This window comes from Ictalurus furcatus, chromosome 14 (genome assembly GCF_023375685.1).
Source record: "Ictalurus furcatus strain D&B chromosome 14, Billie_1.0, whole genome shotgun sequence".
Taxonomy (NCBI): Eukaryota; Metazoa; Chordata; class Actinopteri; order Siluriformes; family Ictaluridae; genus Ictalurus; species Ictalurus furcatus.
The window spans coordinates 25,258,494-25,276,928 of record NC_071268.1 but is presented as its reverse complement, the minus strand read 5'-3'; the positions used below and the strand labels follow the sequence as shown (position 1 = coordinate 25,276,928).

Genomic DNA, 18,435 nt, shown 5'->3' with positions numbered 1-18,435 from the left:
TAGCATAACACTATGGGAGCGCCCCTCACGCGCGATCAGCATCTGAAGCTTGTTTAAAATCATGCCTATATATAGGCCTGCCATGATCAGGTGACTTGGCAATTAAGCATGTCACATGATATATATATGGCACCTGTGAACCGCGCCGTCAGCCTTATTATCTTCAGCAAGACTGCATGTCGGTTGTTTGTGTAAAGAAACAAAAAGACACTTAATTTCCTCTCTATCTTTTCTCAAAATCTCAGAAATGTTCTATACCTTTAAAAAAAAAGAAAAAAAATGAATGAGCAAGAGAGAAAAATATGAGTGAGAGAATTCAGGAAGGGTGTTACGGCTTGCTCCAGTTTCATCATGGGGAGTAGTGGACACTTCTGTGTGAAGTGTCTAGGGTAGAGCATGTGATGGCAGCCTCAAGAGGCTGCGCATTGTAATGCCTACATTTGGCAGCTCCACTCGCGACTCACTCTCTTCTTGGAAGCCGAAGCGAGTTGGGTTTTTGAGCCTTGCAGATCTGGCCCGGCCGCTGCTGAGGCAGCTAGCCATCTCAGGTCTGGTGGATCTCTTAAGGATCCGGAAGAAGAGCTGGAGACGAGTGCTGCTCTATCTCTTGCTCTGTCTTCCGGGTCCGGCTCTCCGCTGGATTTTGGAGCTCGAGTCACGACTCCTCCTTCTGCTATAGAAAGCCAAAAAGGGAAAAAAAGAAAAAAAACCACACACACAAAAATAATAGTAATAATTCCTCTCTGACTCAGAGGAGCCAGCATGGTGTACTAAAAACTGAGAGCAGCATATAAAGAGCTGCTTGAAGTGATTACTAAGGCTGGATGAGCTTTTTCTCTCCAGTGAAAGTAAATCCCTCACACTGCAGAAACTCCCCTTTCTTCCAGAAGTGCATGACAAAATATCAGGCTTCTGGGGGAAAACCATGCATGAGCAGTATTTATAACCCCACGATGTTGGATTATTTGGCCATTGTGGGGCATGAACGGCATGGCTATTTAGCAATGCTGAAGGTGGAGGAGGCGCTTGAGAGCTACCTCTCTCCATCGACGGCAGGTACTTTAGGGGGCCCGGCTTTGCCATCCAAGCCATCGTGTAAGGCCACCGTGGCATTGGTGGGCAAGGACTATGCAGTAGTAGTCTGGCATGTGGGTCACTGTAGACAATGACAGTGTTGCAGGCCTACCAAGCAGACCTGCTGAGTGAGCTCGATATATGGTGGCATTCAGCCAGTTCCTTCCCTGTTGTGTCGAGTTCACCCGGGCATCCACGAGTGGAGCCCGGGCCAGCACTAGTGCGAGGGAGACACAGAAGGTAAGTATGGCAGCCCACCAACCCCCGCAGGCAGCCAGGGAAACTGGGTGGCCTGCTACTAGGCCTGATGTGAGAATGGTCATAAAGGCCAAGCAGACAATGAAGAGCGGTCCTGAGGGGCCGTGGAGGGACATATCAGGGGAAATGAGGTTGTTAGGGCAGTTAGCACCCAGTGCTACTGTAGGGCCTCCCCTAGCCAAAGCTGTCCCAAGTTTTCAGTGTTCTCTGGTCAGCGTGGTGTAATGGCAAATGTTATTATAATTAGTATTTGTTTCTTGGTTATGACAGAGCAGTACCTCATTTATATGTTAATTGTATTTCTATTGTATATGTAGATTCATCCAGGTCAAGGTCTTCATCAGGACTAGAAGAAGCTGGTCATGTGGAGGAGAGAACAAGGGAGAACGGCATGAAGAGAGAAAGAAAACAACAGCGTTGTGGTTAACAGTGTGTTGAAAGTTGCGACGTGTATAGATAGCGGTTGTTAGGTCAATAAATTGGGTTTAACCATACTTGACAAAAGTGGAGGACATTGGACTTTCCATCCAAAACATCCAACACTGAATCAGCCAGGAGGCTGGATACCTGTTAGCTCGGTAGCCATTAGCTATTCTGACACGGAGTAACCCAGACATTAACGGAGATGAGCTCCCCCAGCAAACCAAAGTGAGTTTAAAAGCTGTGGCTAGGACTCAGACTCCAAGGATCTCACATACAACAATCTGATTTGCCATGAAGTTCAGACATCCTCTGACAATACTGGAAATCCTCACACTGACAACAAAGACATTGTGCCACCGTGACCGGAGTGCAGCCAGTTACTCCTAACCCATGAGTGAGTTTTACTTCATTTAGCTCTTACAGTGACCGAAGCAGCCATTTGTTTTTAGTCCTCAATAAACATGAGTCGTGCATTGGGCCTGCAACTGCTCTAAGGAGTAGAAGTTTATTATGGCGTTTGTGTAGGTGAGCCCATAGTGCCTGTAAATAGTATGTTCTTAAGGTTAATATAATACATACATGTTAAGTGCATATAAATAAGATCTGGTTACAAACTATATATTTGTGTTCAGCTGTTTTGAGTACAAATACAAGAGGTAGAAACTTGTGTAGATGGCAGTAGACTAATATCAAGATAATAAAGGACTGAACAAGATCTTGAATGATCTCTGTGGACAGAACTGGACAGATCCTCCTGATGTAAATGAGAAACCTGCATGACCGAGTCAGGAAAGGAATATGAGGAGAGAAGTTTAAACGGTTGTTCAGAACTAGCTCAAGGTGTCTTGTGTTGTCAGATGGTATGATCCAATAGTTCTTCTGGGAGTTCTTCTGAGGGAAATACAGCAGCTCAGTGTTTCTGAGACTTAGTTTCAGCTGATGAGCTGTCATTCATGATGAGATGTCTACTAGACATGCTGAGATCTGTGCAGATACATAGGGTGCTGGAATTTGTGGAGAAAGAGTGGAGGATTCAGGAAGTTGGGGAGAGGTACAGTACAAGTAGATAATGATATGCAGGGCAGGGAGAGCAAGAGTAGAGGATACAAAGTGAAAATTTGAAATATAAAGCAGGGTAATGCTGATACCTAGAGATGAGGAAGGATGGATGAGGACGAGGGCGAAAATGGTTAAAGTATTTTGTGTCAGAAGGCAGGTGAAGAAGGTCATGTTATAGGAGTGCAAGAAAGAGAGATGAGACAGAAGATAGAGACAGAAACTAAGGCTGAGAATTGATTAATAACAGTGACTGATATCAGAGACTGTAATGGCGGCAGGATAAGTGATAGAGCCTATAAAGAAATCCACCAAACAATTTCAGTTATGATAACTAGAACCACAACCATCTAGAAAACCTCAAAAGTACATTCTTAATTTAAGTATTTTTTAGAACAATGCCTAGGAGACAATTAACCATATGTAGTTCTTGTGCACCATTTCAATTTTGGGCTCAAAGGAGACCAACTCTAAGCCGTGGTTCCTGCTCAAGATACTGCCTCACCATGAATGAGCTGTGTCTGTGTTCTGGTAGCCAGATTTGGAGTTCATCACCATTATTCCATGGTGGTACAAGGGGCATTACTAGTTTTCTATCTGCAAGTGGCCAGAAAGAGAAATAATACAAGCAAATGAGGTAGAAGGTAAATTCATATGTATATTCCATCCATCCATCCATCTTCTACCACTTACTCCTTTTCAGGGTCACGGGGAACCTGGAGCCTATCCCAGGGAGCATCGGGCACAAGGCGGGGTACACCCTGGACAGGGTGCCAGTCCTTCACAGGGCACAATCACATACACACTCACACACCCGTTCATACACTACGGATACTTTAGACACACCAATCAGCCTACCATGCATGTCTTTGGACTGGGGGAGGAAACTGGAGTACCCGGAGGAAACCCCCACAGCATGGAGAGAACATGCAAACTCTGCACACACATGGCCCCGGCGGGACTTGAAGCCCGGACCCTGGAGGTGTGAGGCGAACGTGCTAACCACTAAGCCCATATGTATATTAATATAATCTATTCCTTGGAAGGACTGAAAAAGGCCTTCAGATCTAATCCTAAATCTTTCTTTGCTGAAGAAATCATGATTATTGAGAGATTTCTAATGTGAGTTGTGAGTTAGTGTGGTGTGGTTCCTCTCCTCCACAGAGTGTCATTGTGTCGTATCACATCCTCCAACTCAGCACCTGCAGTCGCTCCCAGCTGCAGCAGTGCAGTCTCTCTACAATCTGACTGAGGGAGGTTTTTGTACGACTCTATAACACTGTGTGAACACATTGCCACTGTGGTAACTCTGACAGTAATAATCTCCTGCATCTTCAGTCTGGACTCCACTGATGGTCAGAGTGAAATCAGATCCAGATCCACTGCCACTGAAACGAGCTGGAAAACCCGACTGTAGCTGATTCGCAAGTTTAATCAGGAGTTTAGGAGCTTCTCCAGGTTTCTGCTGATACCAGTGTAACCAGTCACCAGATGAGCTCTTGTACACTGCCGGATTGGTTCTACAGTTGATGGTGACTGTTTCTCCTGGAAGAGCAGATTTCACTGCAGGAGTCTGAGTTACTGTGGCTTGACCGCTGCATTCTGAAAAAAATGTGTAATAATACACCTTATAATATAAGTAAGTGAAATATTATAATAGAAACAGTGAGTATATTTGTATGAACAGATCATTGTAGAGATAAATTATGAAGCAGTGTCTGACCTTGAGTCCAGAGGATCAGTGTCCAGATGAAGACGGGGATCAAAGTCATGGTAGCTGTGGGTGAAGTTGCTGTAGCAGCAGCTCTCAGTCATGAAGTGTTAAAGTCACAGCCCTATAAACACTCCCAGAGCACTGAAGCATGTGCTGCCAATGCAAAGTGTCCTCTAAGTATGGAGACGCCTTTACCACATTCCCCCAATCTTACTGTAAATCTCACACTACTACAGAGTTACTGTGTGAATTTAGCTTCTGGGGTCAGATGGAGATTTTCTGGAAAATACTTTTAGGTCTAAGATGCATAAATAAGTGAATTAGAGAGAGAAGCTTAAACTTTCACTGGATGGTGTTTGCACTGAATGTTAATGAGTTTCTCACTGTAGTGGATTTATGGTGGAAGAAGCAGCATCAGTGTTGGCAGTGAGTAAATACACACTAATATGTTGACTGTAAATTAATGATTCGATTATTGTAGGACTTAAACATCATGTCATAACTTTCTATCAGTCAACAGAAGGAGTGGAGAATTATTCTCACTTTAGCTCCACACATTCAGTCGTATATTGCAAATTTATCATTAGTACATCAGCATTTTTACTCAGTGATGCATTATGGGTAAAACCTGTGCAATTGCAGATCTCCATTTTGTGAATTTTCAGCTTTTAGTTTGTGTAATTTATTTGTGTGATTTACTCACTAGCTGCATCCTCAGTTTAGACTGACAATCTTGATGTTTAAAAAGAGAAAAAACACTAAAACGTAATAAAAACAGTCAGAGTTAGTGTATTAATCAGCTGATGTGAACAGAAGTCGGTGTTTTGTAGCTGTTTTGTAATAAGAGGTTTAAATGGATGGAGAGAGCAGTGAGTTTAGAGCAGCAGGGTTTTTGTACGGCCACTAAACGTGTTTGTATCACTGTGGTGCACTTTCGGTGGAGGAACCAAACTGTCTGTGGGCCGTAAGTAACCTGTTTATTAATGACTGAAATAGAGTGTGTTCAGATTAATGACGGAAATGGAGTGTGTTCAGATTAATGGCGGAAATGGAGTGTGTTCAGATTAATGACTGAAATGGAGTGTGTTCAGATTAATGGCGGAAATGGAGTGTGTTCAGAATAATGACTGAAATGGAGTGTGTTCAAATTAATGACTGAAATGGATTGTGTTCAGATTATTGACTGAAATGGAGTGTGTTCAGATTAATGACTGAAATGGAGTGTGTTCAGATTAATGACTAAATTAAATTGTGTTCATTTTGTTTCTCATTTTTCTTTTTTTTTAGAAGTTTGAGAAAATGTATCTGACTTTAGTGCGAGTAGCTCATTTTAATTTAAATCTACAAACAAAATAGAATTTGTTGTTTGTGTATAATACTGACTTTTTTTTTTGTTGAGTTACACTAACTATATTTAACTATATTTAATATCTCAGAGACTGTGAGTCCATAAATAGAGTTAAATGTGGAAGCATAAACCGAATTTACTTAAATAATAAATAATTTTAAATGCCGTTTATTCATATTATAAAATAATTGTAATGTTTCAGATTATTGAATATTCTGTACAGTTAGATTTGAACTTCCACTGATCACAGTAATATAAATCATTATAGATTTGAGATGTAAAAGTATTTGAATTGAATGTGAAACGTTTGTGATGCTCCACTGAACTCAGTTCTGCTCTGTAAGATATAAAGGGAAGTGAAACACACACAGTGAGCTGAAATGAAGCCTGAGTGACTGACAGCTGTCTATTCCTGTCTCAATTGTGTGTGTGTGTGTGTGTGTGTGTGTGTAGGCCTCACCCAGCCCAGTGTGACGGTGCTGCCCCCCTCCAGTGTGGAGCTGCAGCAGGAGAAGGTCACACTCGTGTGTGTGGCCTACAAGGGCTTCCCCTCGGACTGGAGGCTGAGCTGGAAGGTTGATGGGAGCAGCTGGAGCTCGGGGGAGAGCCGCAGCACCGCAGTTCTGCAGGCGGACGGCCTCTACAGCTGGAGCAGCACGCTGAGCCTCCACCCGGAGCAGTGGAGGAACAAGGTGGTGACCTGTGAGGCCTCCAAGGACAACCAACCACCTGTGGTGAGCACAGTGAACACAGAGCAGTGCTGAGAGCTGTGAGCTCACACACACGTTACTCAGCTCACCTTCTACTGCTTCACTGTGTGTTCCATGTGGCCTTTACTGCTCAAATGTCCCACTTTCATCATTTCATCTGAGTTATTGACATGTGAGCTCACACACTCCTCACTTTAACTCAGCTCTTCTTCTTATCACCTAAATATGTGTTAAGTGTGTGTATCACTGCAATGTCCTGCTTTGAATTATTAATAAAAGCCTTTTGAATCAGTAAACACTTTTGCTGCACATTATTGATTATGCACATCGTACACAAATCACCAATGCATCTCTCAGTATATGAAAAATACATAATAATAATAATAATAATAATAATAATAATAATAATAATAATAATAATAACACTTGGTTTTACACTATATAGTATATAAAATATAACTATATAACCTTCGGCTGTATAATTTTCTAAGTGTCCTGTATTTTGAATTGTCTTCAGCCTGAACTAATGGAGAGAAAGCATCTACACTGAGGATGTGGTTGAGTGGGATTAAAGTTGTAAAGCATTATTGTTTAATAGAGGTTGTGGGGAATTTCATGTTACTTTCACCCATCTGCTAGTTGGGGACTGGTGTGATGGTGTTGGAAATGCTGTTACACCTACTGTATTAATCATGTCTGTACCCCTGTATGTTAATCACACTGAAGTGAAATAAATATTCAGTTACAAAAAATCATAAGTATTCCTTATATAGTGAATTTCCCCATACCAAGAGACACGTTACACTTTAAACATCAGTATGTACCTAGAATGTATTAGTTAGCCCACAGCTTCCAATCCCTGGTCCTGGAGTGTTCCCTGTTCTGCACATTTTAGTGTTTTGTCTGCAGTAACACACTGAAGCGCTGAAATGTGCAGGACTGGGGTTACTGGGGTGGACAATGGGTAGACCAGGGTTAGGAACCTGTGAGTCAGCCACTATCAGTACACCATGAACACTGATCAAGCACGTGGTACCTCAAACAGCAAGAAATTACACAGAAGTGAGGAGAAACACTAATACATTTGTTGTTGAAATAGGTTCATGTGATCCAGGGGAAACAAAACCAGGGAGCAGGTAATATTCCCTGAGTCTCACAGCTGATCCTTACTCAGAGTTCATCCTCCAGTGTGAAATCTCCCTCTACTGAGAAAAATGCTAGTGTAGCTAATCCATCCATCCATCCATTATCTATACCACTTATAACACAGGGTCGGAGGGAACCTGGAGACTATCCCAGGGAGCACAAGGCGGGGTACACCCTGGACAGCTTACCAATCCATTGCAGAGCACATTCACACACCCATTCATACACTACAGACACTTTGGACATGCTAATCAGCCTACCATGCATGTCTTTGGACTGGGGGAGGAAACCGGAGTACTCAGAGGAAACTCCACACACACAGGGCAGCGGCGGGACTCGAACCCCCAACCCTGGCGGCGTGATCTGAACATGCTAACCACTAAACCACCGTGCACCCCATGCTATATGTTCAAATGATTAAAACAAAAAACAAGGCAATAAACCCAGCCTGAGAGAGTCACAGCTGATCTTAGTGAGTTTAGTTGATGTTTCTGACTAAAAAAGTAGGATGGTTGAATCTAATTAATGATAGATTCTGCACACGAGCATTTGATGAGGATGGTTTTGTTTTGGCCACAAAAGTTCTGGAAACCAACAGATCACACACACAGACACAGACCGTTGTAAAAGAATTGTGTCAATTGAATAGGTAGGTGTGTGCAGGGCCGGCACTACCTATAGGCAGAGTAGGCAATTGCCTAGAGCCTCGGGATTGGAAGCGGTAAACAAAATAAGCTGTACACAGAAAAAATAAAACATTATAAAAGTTAATAATAATAATAATAATAATAATAATAATAATAATAATAAAAGTAGGCATCAACAGTCAAATGCAAGTTTAAAAAAGTGTGTCTTAAGTTCAGGTTTAAAAATGCCAAAGGTCTGAGCTTCACTAAGTTCGAGAGGAAGAGCGTTCCAAAGGGAAGCAGCATAAACAGAAAAAGCCCTGTCACCCATAGATTTTAAGCTCATTAGTGGAACAGTTAACAGATTACACTGTGAGGAGCGCAGTCTGCGTGTAAGGAATTTTAAAGCAGATATGTAATGAGTAGCCAAGCCATGTAATGCCTTGTATGTCAACATCATAATTTTAAAATCGACACGGAACCGGTCCGGGAGCCAGTGCAAGGACTCTGGAGCAGGAGTAATATGATCGCATTTCCTGGTCCCAGATCCTGGCAGCAGACTTTTGTACGTATTGCAGTTATTGATTGTGGATTTAGGCACTCCCTCTATATCACGGCGTTATAGTAATCTAGCCGAGTGACAACAAATGAGTTAATCAGCTTTTCAGTCACAGAGAAGTTTAGCATAGGCCGCAGTCGAGCTATATTTCTGAGGTGAAGTGCAGCTCGTGATGCAGGTGTGTGAGTTATCATCATCTATTTTGGAGTGATTGTAATGTACTCTAAAAATAAACTGGGCCTTGTTCTGTCGATCAGAGTAATTTCAGGATAGATCATTTGCTGGTTTATTCTGAGTTCAAAAGAGCGTGAGCGCCGTGGACGCGTCGAGACTGTCAGACACTTTGAATTCACACGTACAATGACATTGTGTCAGGATAGGGAGCAAAATACTAAAGTAAAAGTAAAGAAGTTTTAATCAAAATCAAAGAGCAAACACACTAGAGTATTAAAAAAAAGTTCCTCAACTGTCTGTGTATCTTCTAAATTGTGCAGCCCTGGTGTGGGCCACAGCGGAGTGGGAGCGATTAGGCGGTGTCAGACCCTTATTAGATGACTTCCTCGCCCGGTTCCAGCGCGCCTTTGACCATTCTCCTGATGGCTGGGAGACTGGTGATGAGCTCATGCAACTCAAACAGGGCTCTCGTACCGCAAGAGAGTACGCGCTAGAATTTCACACTATCGCTGCCCGAAGTGGCTGGAACGAACCAGCCCTTAAGACCGCGTTTCGAGGTGGCCTCAATCCAGAGTTACTGCAAGAGTTGGCCTGTCGGGGTGAACAGCTAACTTTTGATGACCTCGTGGATCTGACTATAAGGCTGGATCGTCTGCTCCGTACCAACCGTCCCATACCGCACGGTTTACTGCCAGCTGAGCCGGGCGCAGCGAGCGAACCCATGCAGCTTGGAAGGGCACAGACCCACGAGGAGGAGAGGGAGAGAAGACGTAACGAGTCCCGGTGCTTCTACTGTGGTGAGGACACCCACGCCATCCGCCAATGCCCGCACAGGAGGCGCCGAGGGAATGGGAGGTGCACTGACAACCCACCTTGTCATGCCCGGGTGAGTCCTAAACAGTCATGTACGTCTCACGTATTTTCTGTACTAGTTGTGATAGAACATTCAGGCCATTCTTTTGTTCTTTCAGCACTCATCGACTCCGGAGCAGCGGAGAACTGCATAGATGAGAAGACGACGCAGGAGCTCGGCCTTCCCATACGTCCCCTCCTCCGTCCTCGTGAGCTCCAATGCATAGATGGGTCGCCTATAGGGGAAGGCGTAATATCTCACAGCACACACCCTCTCTGCCTTCAAGTTAGCGCCCTTCACCACGAAACTCTGGTCCTTTACCTCACGGTCTCCACCAGACACCCCATTATACTCGGACTCCCCTGGCTGGAACTGCACAACCCCCAAATTTCCTGGACTGACAAGCAACTCACCCAATGGTCACCGTATTGCTTGCATAATTGTTTGAGGGGCCCCACGGTCCCTTTGGCCACCACGACTGTGGAGAGTCCCCTGTCGCCTGTCCCGGTTAAAATTCCCCCTGAGTATCGCGACCTCCATGAGGTCTTCAGCAAGGAGAGGGCCAGTTGTCTCCCACCTCATAGACCCTACAACTGTGCCATTGACCTCCTCCCCGGGGCCAGCCTACCTCGGGCCGCGTTTACCCGCTCTTCCAAGCGGAGCAGCAGGCCATGGAGGAGTAAATTCAGGAGGCTGTCCAGCAGGGGTACATTCGACCGTCCACATCCCCTGCGTCTGCCGGGTTCTTCTTTGTGGAGAAGAAAGGAGGGGGCCTCTGACCATGCATTGATTATCGGGCCCTCAACCAAGTGACCGTTAAGTACCGCTATCCACTGCCTCTCATCCCCTCAGCCTTGGAACAGTTGCGGTCCATCACCCTCTTCACTAAGCTGGACCTCCGCAGCGCTTATAACTTAATTCGTATTAGGGAGGGGGACGAGTGGAAAACGGCCTTCAGCACCACCTCTGGACATTATGAGTACCTGGTCATGCCGTATGGGCTCGCAAACGCCCCCTCCGTGTTCCAGAACCTGATCAACGTCGCTCTGAGGGACTAGGAAGGTACGTTATCGCCTACATCGACGACATTCTGGTTTATTCGACCTCCCTGGAGGAACATGTCCAGCATGTTCGGCGTGTACTGCAACGCCTCCTGCAGTACCAGCTTTACGTAAAGGCAGAGAAGTGCGAATTCCATCAGCACACGATCTCTTTCCTGGAATATATCATTAGCCCAAAGGGAGTCACCATGGACCAACATAAGATTCAGGCGGTCATGGAGTGGCCCTCTCCGTGAACCGTCAGGGAGTTGCAGCATTTCCTTGGCTTTCCAAATTTTTACCGAAGATTCATTAGAGACTTCAGTAAAGTAGCGCAACCCCTGACGTCGCTCCTGAGAGGTAAGCCCAGGCGACTGCTGTGGACCCCAGTCGCCCAGGAGGCTCTGGAGAGACTTAAGCGGGCTTTCACCACGGCTCCCATTCTCAGACACCCGGATCCCTCCAGGCCATTTGTCGTGGAGGTCGACACGTCGGAAGTGGGAGTGGGAGCAATTCTATCGCAAAGGTTTGGCGAGAGTCCCAAGTTACACCCCATGGCCTTTTTTTCCCGGAAGTTGTCACCAGCAGAGCGCAACTATGATGTGGGGAACCGTGAACTTCTGGCCATCAAGCTGGCCCTAGAAGAGTGGAGACACTGGTTGGAGGGGGCGGTACACCCATTTGTTATCTTCATGGACCATAAGAACTTGGAATATCTACGAACCGCCAAACGGCTCACTCCTCGCCAAACCCACTGGTCCCTATTCTTCTCAAGGTTCCAGTTCACCCTGTCTTACCGACCTGGTTCAAAGAACACAAAGGCCGACGCCCTGTCTCACATTTATGCCCCAGAGTGGCCGACGGAGCAAGAGAGTTACATTATGCCTCCCTCCTGCATAGTGGGCATCCTGGAGTGGCCCCTAGAACAGAACTTAGCCTGTATCCCCAGCTCAAGAATCCCAGCAGCCTGTCCTCCCGACAAACAGTTCGTGCCTAAGCAGTACTGTCTCGAACTCATCACCTGGGCCCAAACGACTTTGCCCACGGGCCACCCGGGGGCCCGCCGCACTTACCAACTGCTGGCCGAGAAGTACTGGTGGCCCAACATGCCCAGAGAGGTTCAGCACACCGTATCCTCGTGTTCCTCTTGCTCTCAGTCCAAGGGAGCACTTGCGCTCCCGGCTGGGAAGTTGGTGCCCTTACCCATACCCAAACGTCCGTGGTCCCCTCTGGCCCTCGATTTCATAACCGACTTGCCGAAGTCACAGGGGAACTCTGCGATACTGGTGGTCGTAGATCGGTTTTCGAAGCCCCTGTGCTTAATTCCATTACCAGCCATCCCATCTGCCTTCACCATGGCGGAACTCCTGCTTCAACACGTCTTTCGTTACTTTGGCATCCCCGAGGAGATTGTGACTGATAGGGGGCCACAGTTCACATCGCGGGTTTGTGTCAGCTTTATGAGGAAGATTGGGGTCGCCATTAATCTCACTTCCAGGTACCACCCCCAGGCCGACGGACAGGCAGAACGGGCCAACCAGGAAGTCATACGGTTTCTTCGGACCTACTGCTCTGCCAACCCAGGGGACTGGACTCAGTACCTACCGTGGGCGAAATACGCCCAGAACTCACTACGGCATTCTGCCACCCAGCTCACCCTGTTCCAGTGTGTCTTGGGTTACCAACCACCATTATTCCCCTGGAACGCGTCTCACACGGACTCGCCAGCAGTGGATGAGTGGTTCCGCCGACGTGAACAGGTCTGGGAGTGTACCCATCAACAGCTGGTGCAGGTGTCCCACATCGCTAAACAAAAGGCCGACCGGCGCCGGAGGGCTCACCCTAATTATCGACCCGGGGACAGGGTGTGGCTCTCCACAAGTGATTTGAGACCCCTCACCGGCACAAAACTTCAACCGAAATATATCGGGCCCTTCCGAATTCTGAGGCAAATTAATGAGGTCACGTATCGTCTGGACCTTCTGAGACACAGTCGCATCGCCCTGTCTTTCCACGTCTCACTTCTCAAACCTGTGATCTCGGGCCCCTTGGCCACAGCGGTGCCGGAGGATTCCCCACCGGAACTGTTGGAGATAGAAGGCCCCCACATCCGCAACATTCTAGACTCCAGACGGAGGAGAGGAGGACTTCAGTATCTGGTAGACTGGGAGGGGTATGGACCAGAGGAACAGTGCTGGGTCCCAGCCCGAGACATTCTGGACACAGGCCCGCGTAAGGACTTCCATGCGGCTCATCCAGACAAACCGGCCCCCCCGGAGGGGAACTTCGGCTCCCGGAGTGAGCCCTTTTGGGGGGGGGGGGGCTCTGTTATGACATGGCGAAATCGGCGCGGCAGCTCACAACGTGTAGTGCCGCCCGGGGACATGGCGGAGGAGGACTACACTTCCCAGTCATACCCGCGCTCGAGTTCGCCGGAGTTTACGAATTACGAACACCTGCAAACACCTAAGGTTATATAAGGGCCTCACTAGCATTAGCCGCTTGCAAAGTAACCGCTCAGTAGCCTCGTCTCTGTTTGTTTACCAAGCCAATTTTCATAGAAGAGTTTTCCTTGGTGCTCGACTTAACGCTCGTCTCTCACTACGCTTTTGTCTATGCCCCTGATACATAGCTTACCTGCTCTGTCCCGATTCGATTCTCGTTTTGTGTTCATTCTCACGTCATCTCTCCACTCGCCCGCGCTTGTCTCCGTCTATGCTTTGTAACAATATTGGGTCAATAGGAGGGGGAAATCCTGTCCATACCCAGCTAGGAAAAAACCATAAAGGCATTGATGTTCATTTACTGAAGTGGTGTGCAGGAAGTGTTCATCTGTCATTATTTGTTGGCAATGTAATGGTGTTTTGTTTTTTGTTTTTTCCATGTTACTGTATAGAGTTGGCAAAGCTGTTCGTTATCTCAAATAGTGGATTTGTGTGTTACTGTAAATAAATTACTGAACAAATTATGGCAAAAAAAAAGTTGAATCAAGTTAAGTTAACATTTTAAAGTAATGGGGAAAAAAACATGTTGTCATAGGAGGGGTGTGGGGGGCCTCCAATATAAATTTTGCCTAGGGCCTACAAATGTCTAGAACCAGCTCTGTGTGTGTGTGTGTGTGTGTGTGTGTGTGTGTGTGTGTGACTGGTGGGATCACGTCTATCTACAGAATATTGGAGGAAGAGTGAGTTTATATAAAGGCAGTGAATATAGATAGATTAATATCACATAGAACTATTTTTCACAGTTTGCACCATGACAGTTTAAAACATCAGGAAACTATTTATCTTACAGTAGTGGACGTGATGCACTGTATGCCTTGTGGTGTGATGATTATTGAGAGATTTCTAATGTGAGTTGTGAGTTAGTGTGGTGTGATTCCTCTCCTCCACAGAGTGTCATTGTGTCGTATCACATCCTCCAACTCAGCACCTGCAGTCACTCCCAGCTGCAGCAGTGCAGTCTCTCTACAATCTGACTGAGGGAGGTTTTTGTATGACTCTATAATACTGTGTGAACACATTGCCACTGTGGACACTCTGACAGTAATAATCTCCTGCATCTTCAGTCTGGACTCCACTGATGGTTAGAGTGAAATCAGATACAGATCCACTGCCACTGAAACGAGCTGGAAATCCCGACTGTAGCTGATTAACATATTTAATCAGGAGTTTAGGAGCTTCTCCAGGTTTCTGCTGATACCAGTGTAAATAGTGACCATTTGAGCTGTGATAATACACTGCCGGACTGGTTCTACAGTTGATGGTGACTGTTTCTCCTGGAAGAGCAGATTTCACTGCAGGAGTCTGAGTTACTGTGACTTGACCTCTGCATTCTGAAAAAAAAATTATAATAATACACCTTATAATATAAGCAGCTGAAATATTATGACAATTAGTATATTTGAATGAATAGATCATTGTAGAGATAAAATATGAAGCAGTGTCTGACCTTGAGTCCAGAGGATCAGTGTCCAGATGAAGACGGGGATCAAAGTCATGGTAGCTGTGGGTGAAGTTGCTGCAGCAGCAGCTCTCAGTCATGAAGTGTTAAAGTCACAGTGTTATAAACACTCCCAGAGCACTGAAGCATGTGCTGCCAATGCAAAGTATCCTCTAAGTATGGAGACGCCTTTACCACATTCCCCCAATCTTACTGTAAATCTCACACTACTACAGAGTTACTGTGTGAATTTAGCTTCTGGGGTCAGATGGAGATTTTCTACAAAATAGTTTTTTAGTGAATTATACAGAGAATGTTAAAATCTAACTGGTTGAGAGTTTATGAGAGATTCCTTTTTATTTTCATTTTGTTTCAGTCCAAGAGAATTCAATTGTCCACTTTAAAACACGCTTATCAGTCTGAGGTGGTGTCAGTGGTGTAGCTGTGCTGAATAAAGCTTCAGTGTGGAAAGCGTGTCTCCTTTTAGTGAAGTGTCTTTTGCCCAGATAACACCTGGCATTAACATGCATCCTGGGTGATTGGATTATAAGTGGACAGCGCTAAGTACAGGTATGAACGGGGTCGAATGTATATTGAAGACGCATTGTGATTCGTTCACTCAAACCACATTCGGAGGTGGTCTGGGATGCATATGGCCACATCACATTTGTAGTGTGAACTCTAATGCGTCCTGAAGCGTCCAGGACGGCAACGAAGGACCAACTAATTGACAGCGCTAGCCAGAAAATATCTATTCATTGCAAAAATGTTTGTAAATATCATGTTAATCATGTTAATATCAGGTATGAACAGCAACTTTAACAGCAGGTCGAGTGCAGCACTGTGTGTTGTGCTTGAGTGAGTTTGGCTGAAGAACCATGAACATCTGCTGGAAGTGCTGATCTATTCTAGGACTCCGAGCTGTTCATGCAAATGTGTGTGTGTGTGTGTGTGTGTGTGTGTGTGTGTGTGTGTGTGTTTCACTGAGTAAATCTACCTCTTTATGTACTATTGAGTGAGGAGGTAATTTTTCACTTCTAATTTTTTCTTTGTATCTGTCACTCAAATCTCCTGATGACCTTTACTGAAGTTCTCACTCTCCTCTCTTTATAACAGCGGGAGAAAAAAGAGCTGTAATTCATATTGAATCTTTATTTAGTCTTGCTCATGTAGTGATGGGTCTGTCAGCATCATCATGGCCCAGAGACAACAGACTGCTCTGAGTTAATCATGACTGAACTAGTAAGCAGATAGTTACAGGAATGTAGTTTATGACTTTCAGCTCATTCTGAAGGTCCTGATCGTGCAACATTCATAGAATGAATTGTGCTACCTCTTACTCAACTGAATGTGGATGTAGCTATTCATAGTCACTGTGTGTGCATACTTAAATGTGCACAAGTGTGTACACCTAAAAGGTGAATGATTTGAATTAAAATCAGAAGCTGGTACATGTATTGTTTCAATTTCATCTCATACAATCTCCAAAAAACAAACAAAAACAAAGGTGTTTATGGTTAGGATTAGGTGCAGGTGAGTGTTCATACCTCTTCTTACAACACCACTAATATAAAAGTGAAGGTAATCAAATTATTTTTCCTCCTAAAGGTTCAGATTCTTAATATCACATACACGGGTGTATAGACGAACTGCAAAGTAAACTAGGATTACAACAGAGCAAGATGCAGGTCAGACAAACTGGACATAAAATGTCTGTAATGACAGGAACAGGTAGAAAAAAATGATAAGGGGGCCTGGACAAAGCTGGGTCATCAGCTGGAGAAATCACACCATGTTAGAGTTCATTCCACCACCTGGGGGCAGGACACAGAAGAGTCGTGATGCAATATGAGGAAAGTGAGTTACTTTACTAGAACTACCCAGAGTTTACGTGTCTGGTCAGATGGTGTGACATAAGAGTTCTCCGTAGAGTTCACATAAATCATACGGATGCATCTCCAGGGATATACAGCAGCTCAGTCTTGCTGCATTTTAGTTTCTGCTGATGAGCTAAACTTCCTTGATGAGATGTCTGCAAAACATTCTGAGGTCTGTGCAGAAACATAGAATGCTGGATGCCATGGAGGAAGAAGAGAAAGAGTGGAGGTTTCAGGAAGTGGGGGAGAGGTATAAATAGATGGTGATAGGCAGGGCAGCGAGAACAAGAGTGCAGGATACAAAGTGATAATCTGAAAAGTAGAGTGGGGTAACGCTGATACCTAAAGCTGATGAAGGATGGATGAAGACCAAGTTTGAAAAAGTTTAAACTATTGTGTGTTGGAAGGCAGTTGCAGAAGGTCATGTTAGAGGAGTGAAAGAGAGGGAGAAGGTGCAGGAGGACTGGAGGCTTGTCTGAAGGGAGGCTACTGTCTAAAAGGAGAGTAAGTGAGGAGGTATCAGGACTAAGCAGGATGATTGTTGGATAATAACAATATGAAGATTCATTTTAGACAGGAACATCATTCAAAGAATGAAATGTTAAGATGAGACAGTACAAGAGGTGTATGAGAGAAAACAGAGGAATAAGACAGAACAGACAGTATCACTGAATCCTCTAGCTGATATCAGGTCAGAATAAGAGACTGTAATGGGGGCAGGATTAGTGACAGAGTCTGAAAGAAATGAAAATTATCCACCAAACAGTTTCAGTTATCACAAATAACAATCTAGAAAACTACTAAACTATTTATCTTACAGTAGTGGACGTGATGGACTGTGTGCCGTGTGGTGTGATGATTATTGAGAGATTTCTAATGTGAGTTGTGAGTTAGTGTGGTGTGGTTCCTCTCCTCCACAGAGTGTCATTGTGTCGTATCACATCCTCCAACTCAGCACCTGCAGTCGCTCCCAGCTGCAGCAGTGCAGTCTCTCTACAATCTGACTGAGGGAGGTTTTTGTACGACTCTATAACACTGTGTGAACCAGTAGCCAGAGATGGCATGGTAACTCTGACAGTAATAATCTCCTGCATCTTCAGTCTGGACTCCACTGATGGTCAGAGTGAAATCAGATCCAGATCCACTGCCACTGAAACGAGCTGGAAAACCCGACTGTAGCTGATTTGCGAGTTTAATCAGGAGTTTAGGAGCTTCTCCAGGTTTCTGCTGATACCAGTGTAAATAATGGCCGTATGAACTGGAATAATGCACTGCCGGATTGGTTCTACAGTTGATGGTGACTGTTTCTCCTGGAAGAGCAGATTTCACTGCAGGAGTCTGAGTTACTGTGGCTTGACCGCTGCATTCTGAAAAAAAATATTTTTAATGTAACATAAATTTTACGTTAGTGAAATTTTATAATAGAAACAATGAGTGTATTTGTATGAACAGATCATTGTAGAAATATAATCTGAAGCAGTGTCTGACCTTGACTCCAGAGGATCAGTGTCCAGATGAAGACGGGGATCAAAGTCATGGTAGCTGTGGGTGAAGTTGCTGTAGCAGCAGCTCTCAGTCATGAAGTGTTAAAGTCACAGCGCTATAAACACTCCCAGAGCACTGAAGCATGTGCTG

The 18,435-nt window shown here is 45.1% G+C and overlaps 3 gene segments (V, D, J or C); 1 reads left to right on the top strand and 2 right to left on the bottom strand.

The window, feature by feature from the left end:
- Positions 1 to 4,048: 4,048 nt before the first annotated feature.
- LOC128617773 (Ig kappa chain V region 3381-like) lies at positions 4,049 to 4,589 on the bottom strand. The segment is given in 2 exon segments: positions 4,049 to 4,413; positions 4,535 to 4,589. Coding segments are annotated over 2 exon segments (414 nt in total).
- Positions 4,590 to 6,268: 1,679 nt separating this feature from the next.
- LOC128618367 (Ig kappa-b4 chain C region-like) lies at positions 6,269 to 6,879 on the top strand (the record flags this gene model as incomplete). The annotated part of the segment is given in 1 exon segment: positions 6,269 to 6,879. A coding segment is annotated over 1 exon segment (369 nt), but the record flags the coding sequence as incomplete, so codon positions are not given.
- A 10,914-nt stretch (positions 6,880 to 17,793) lies between these two features.
- Positions 17,794 to 18,351, bottom strand: LOC128617772 (probable non-functional immunoglobulin kappa variable 6D-41). The segment is given in 2 exon segments: positions 17,794 to 18,167; positions 18,289 to 18,351. Coding segments are annotated over 2 exon segments (423 nt in total).
- Positions 18,352 to 18,435: the final 84 nt, after the last annotated feature.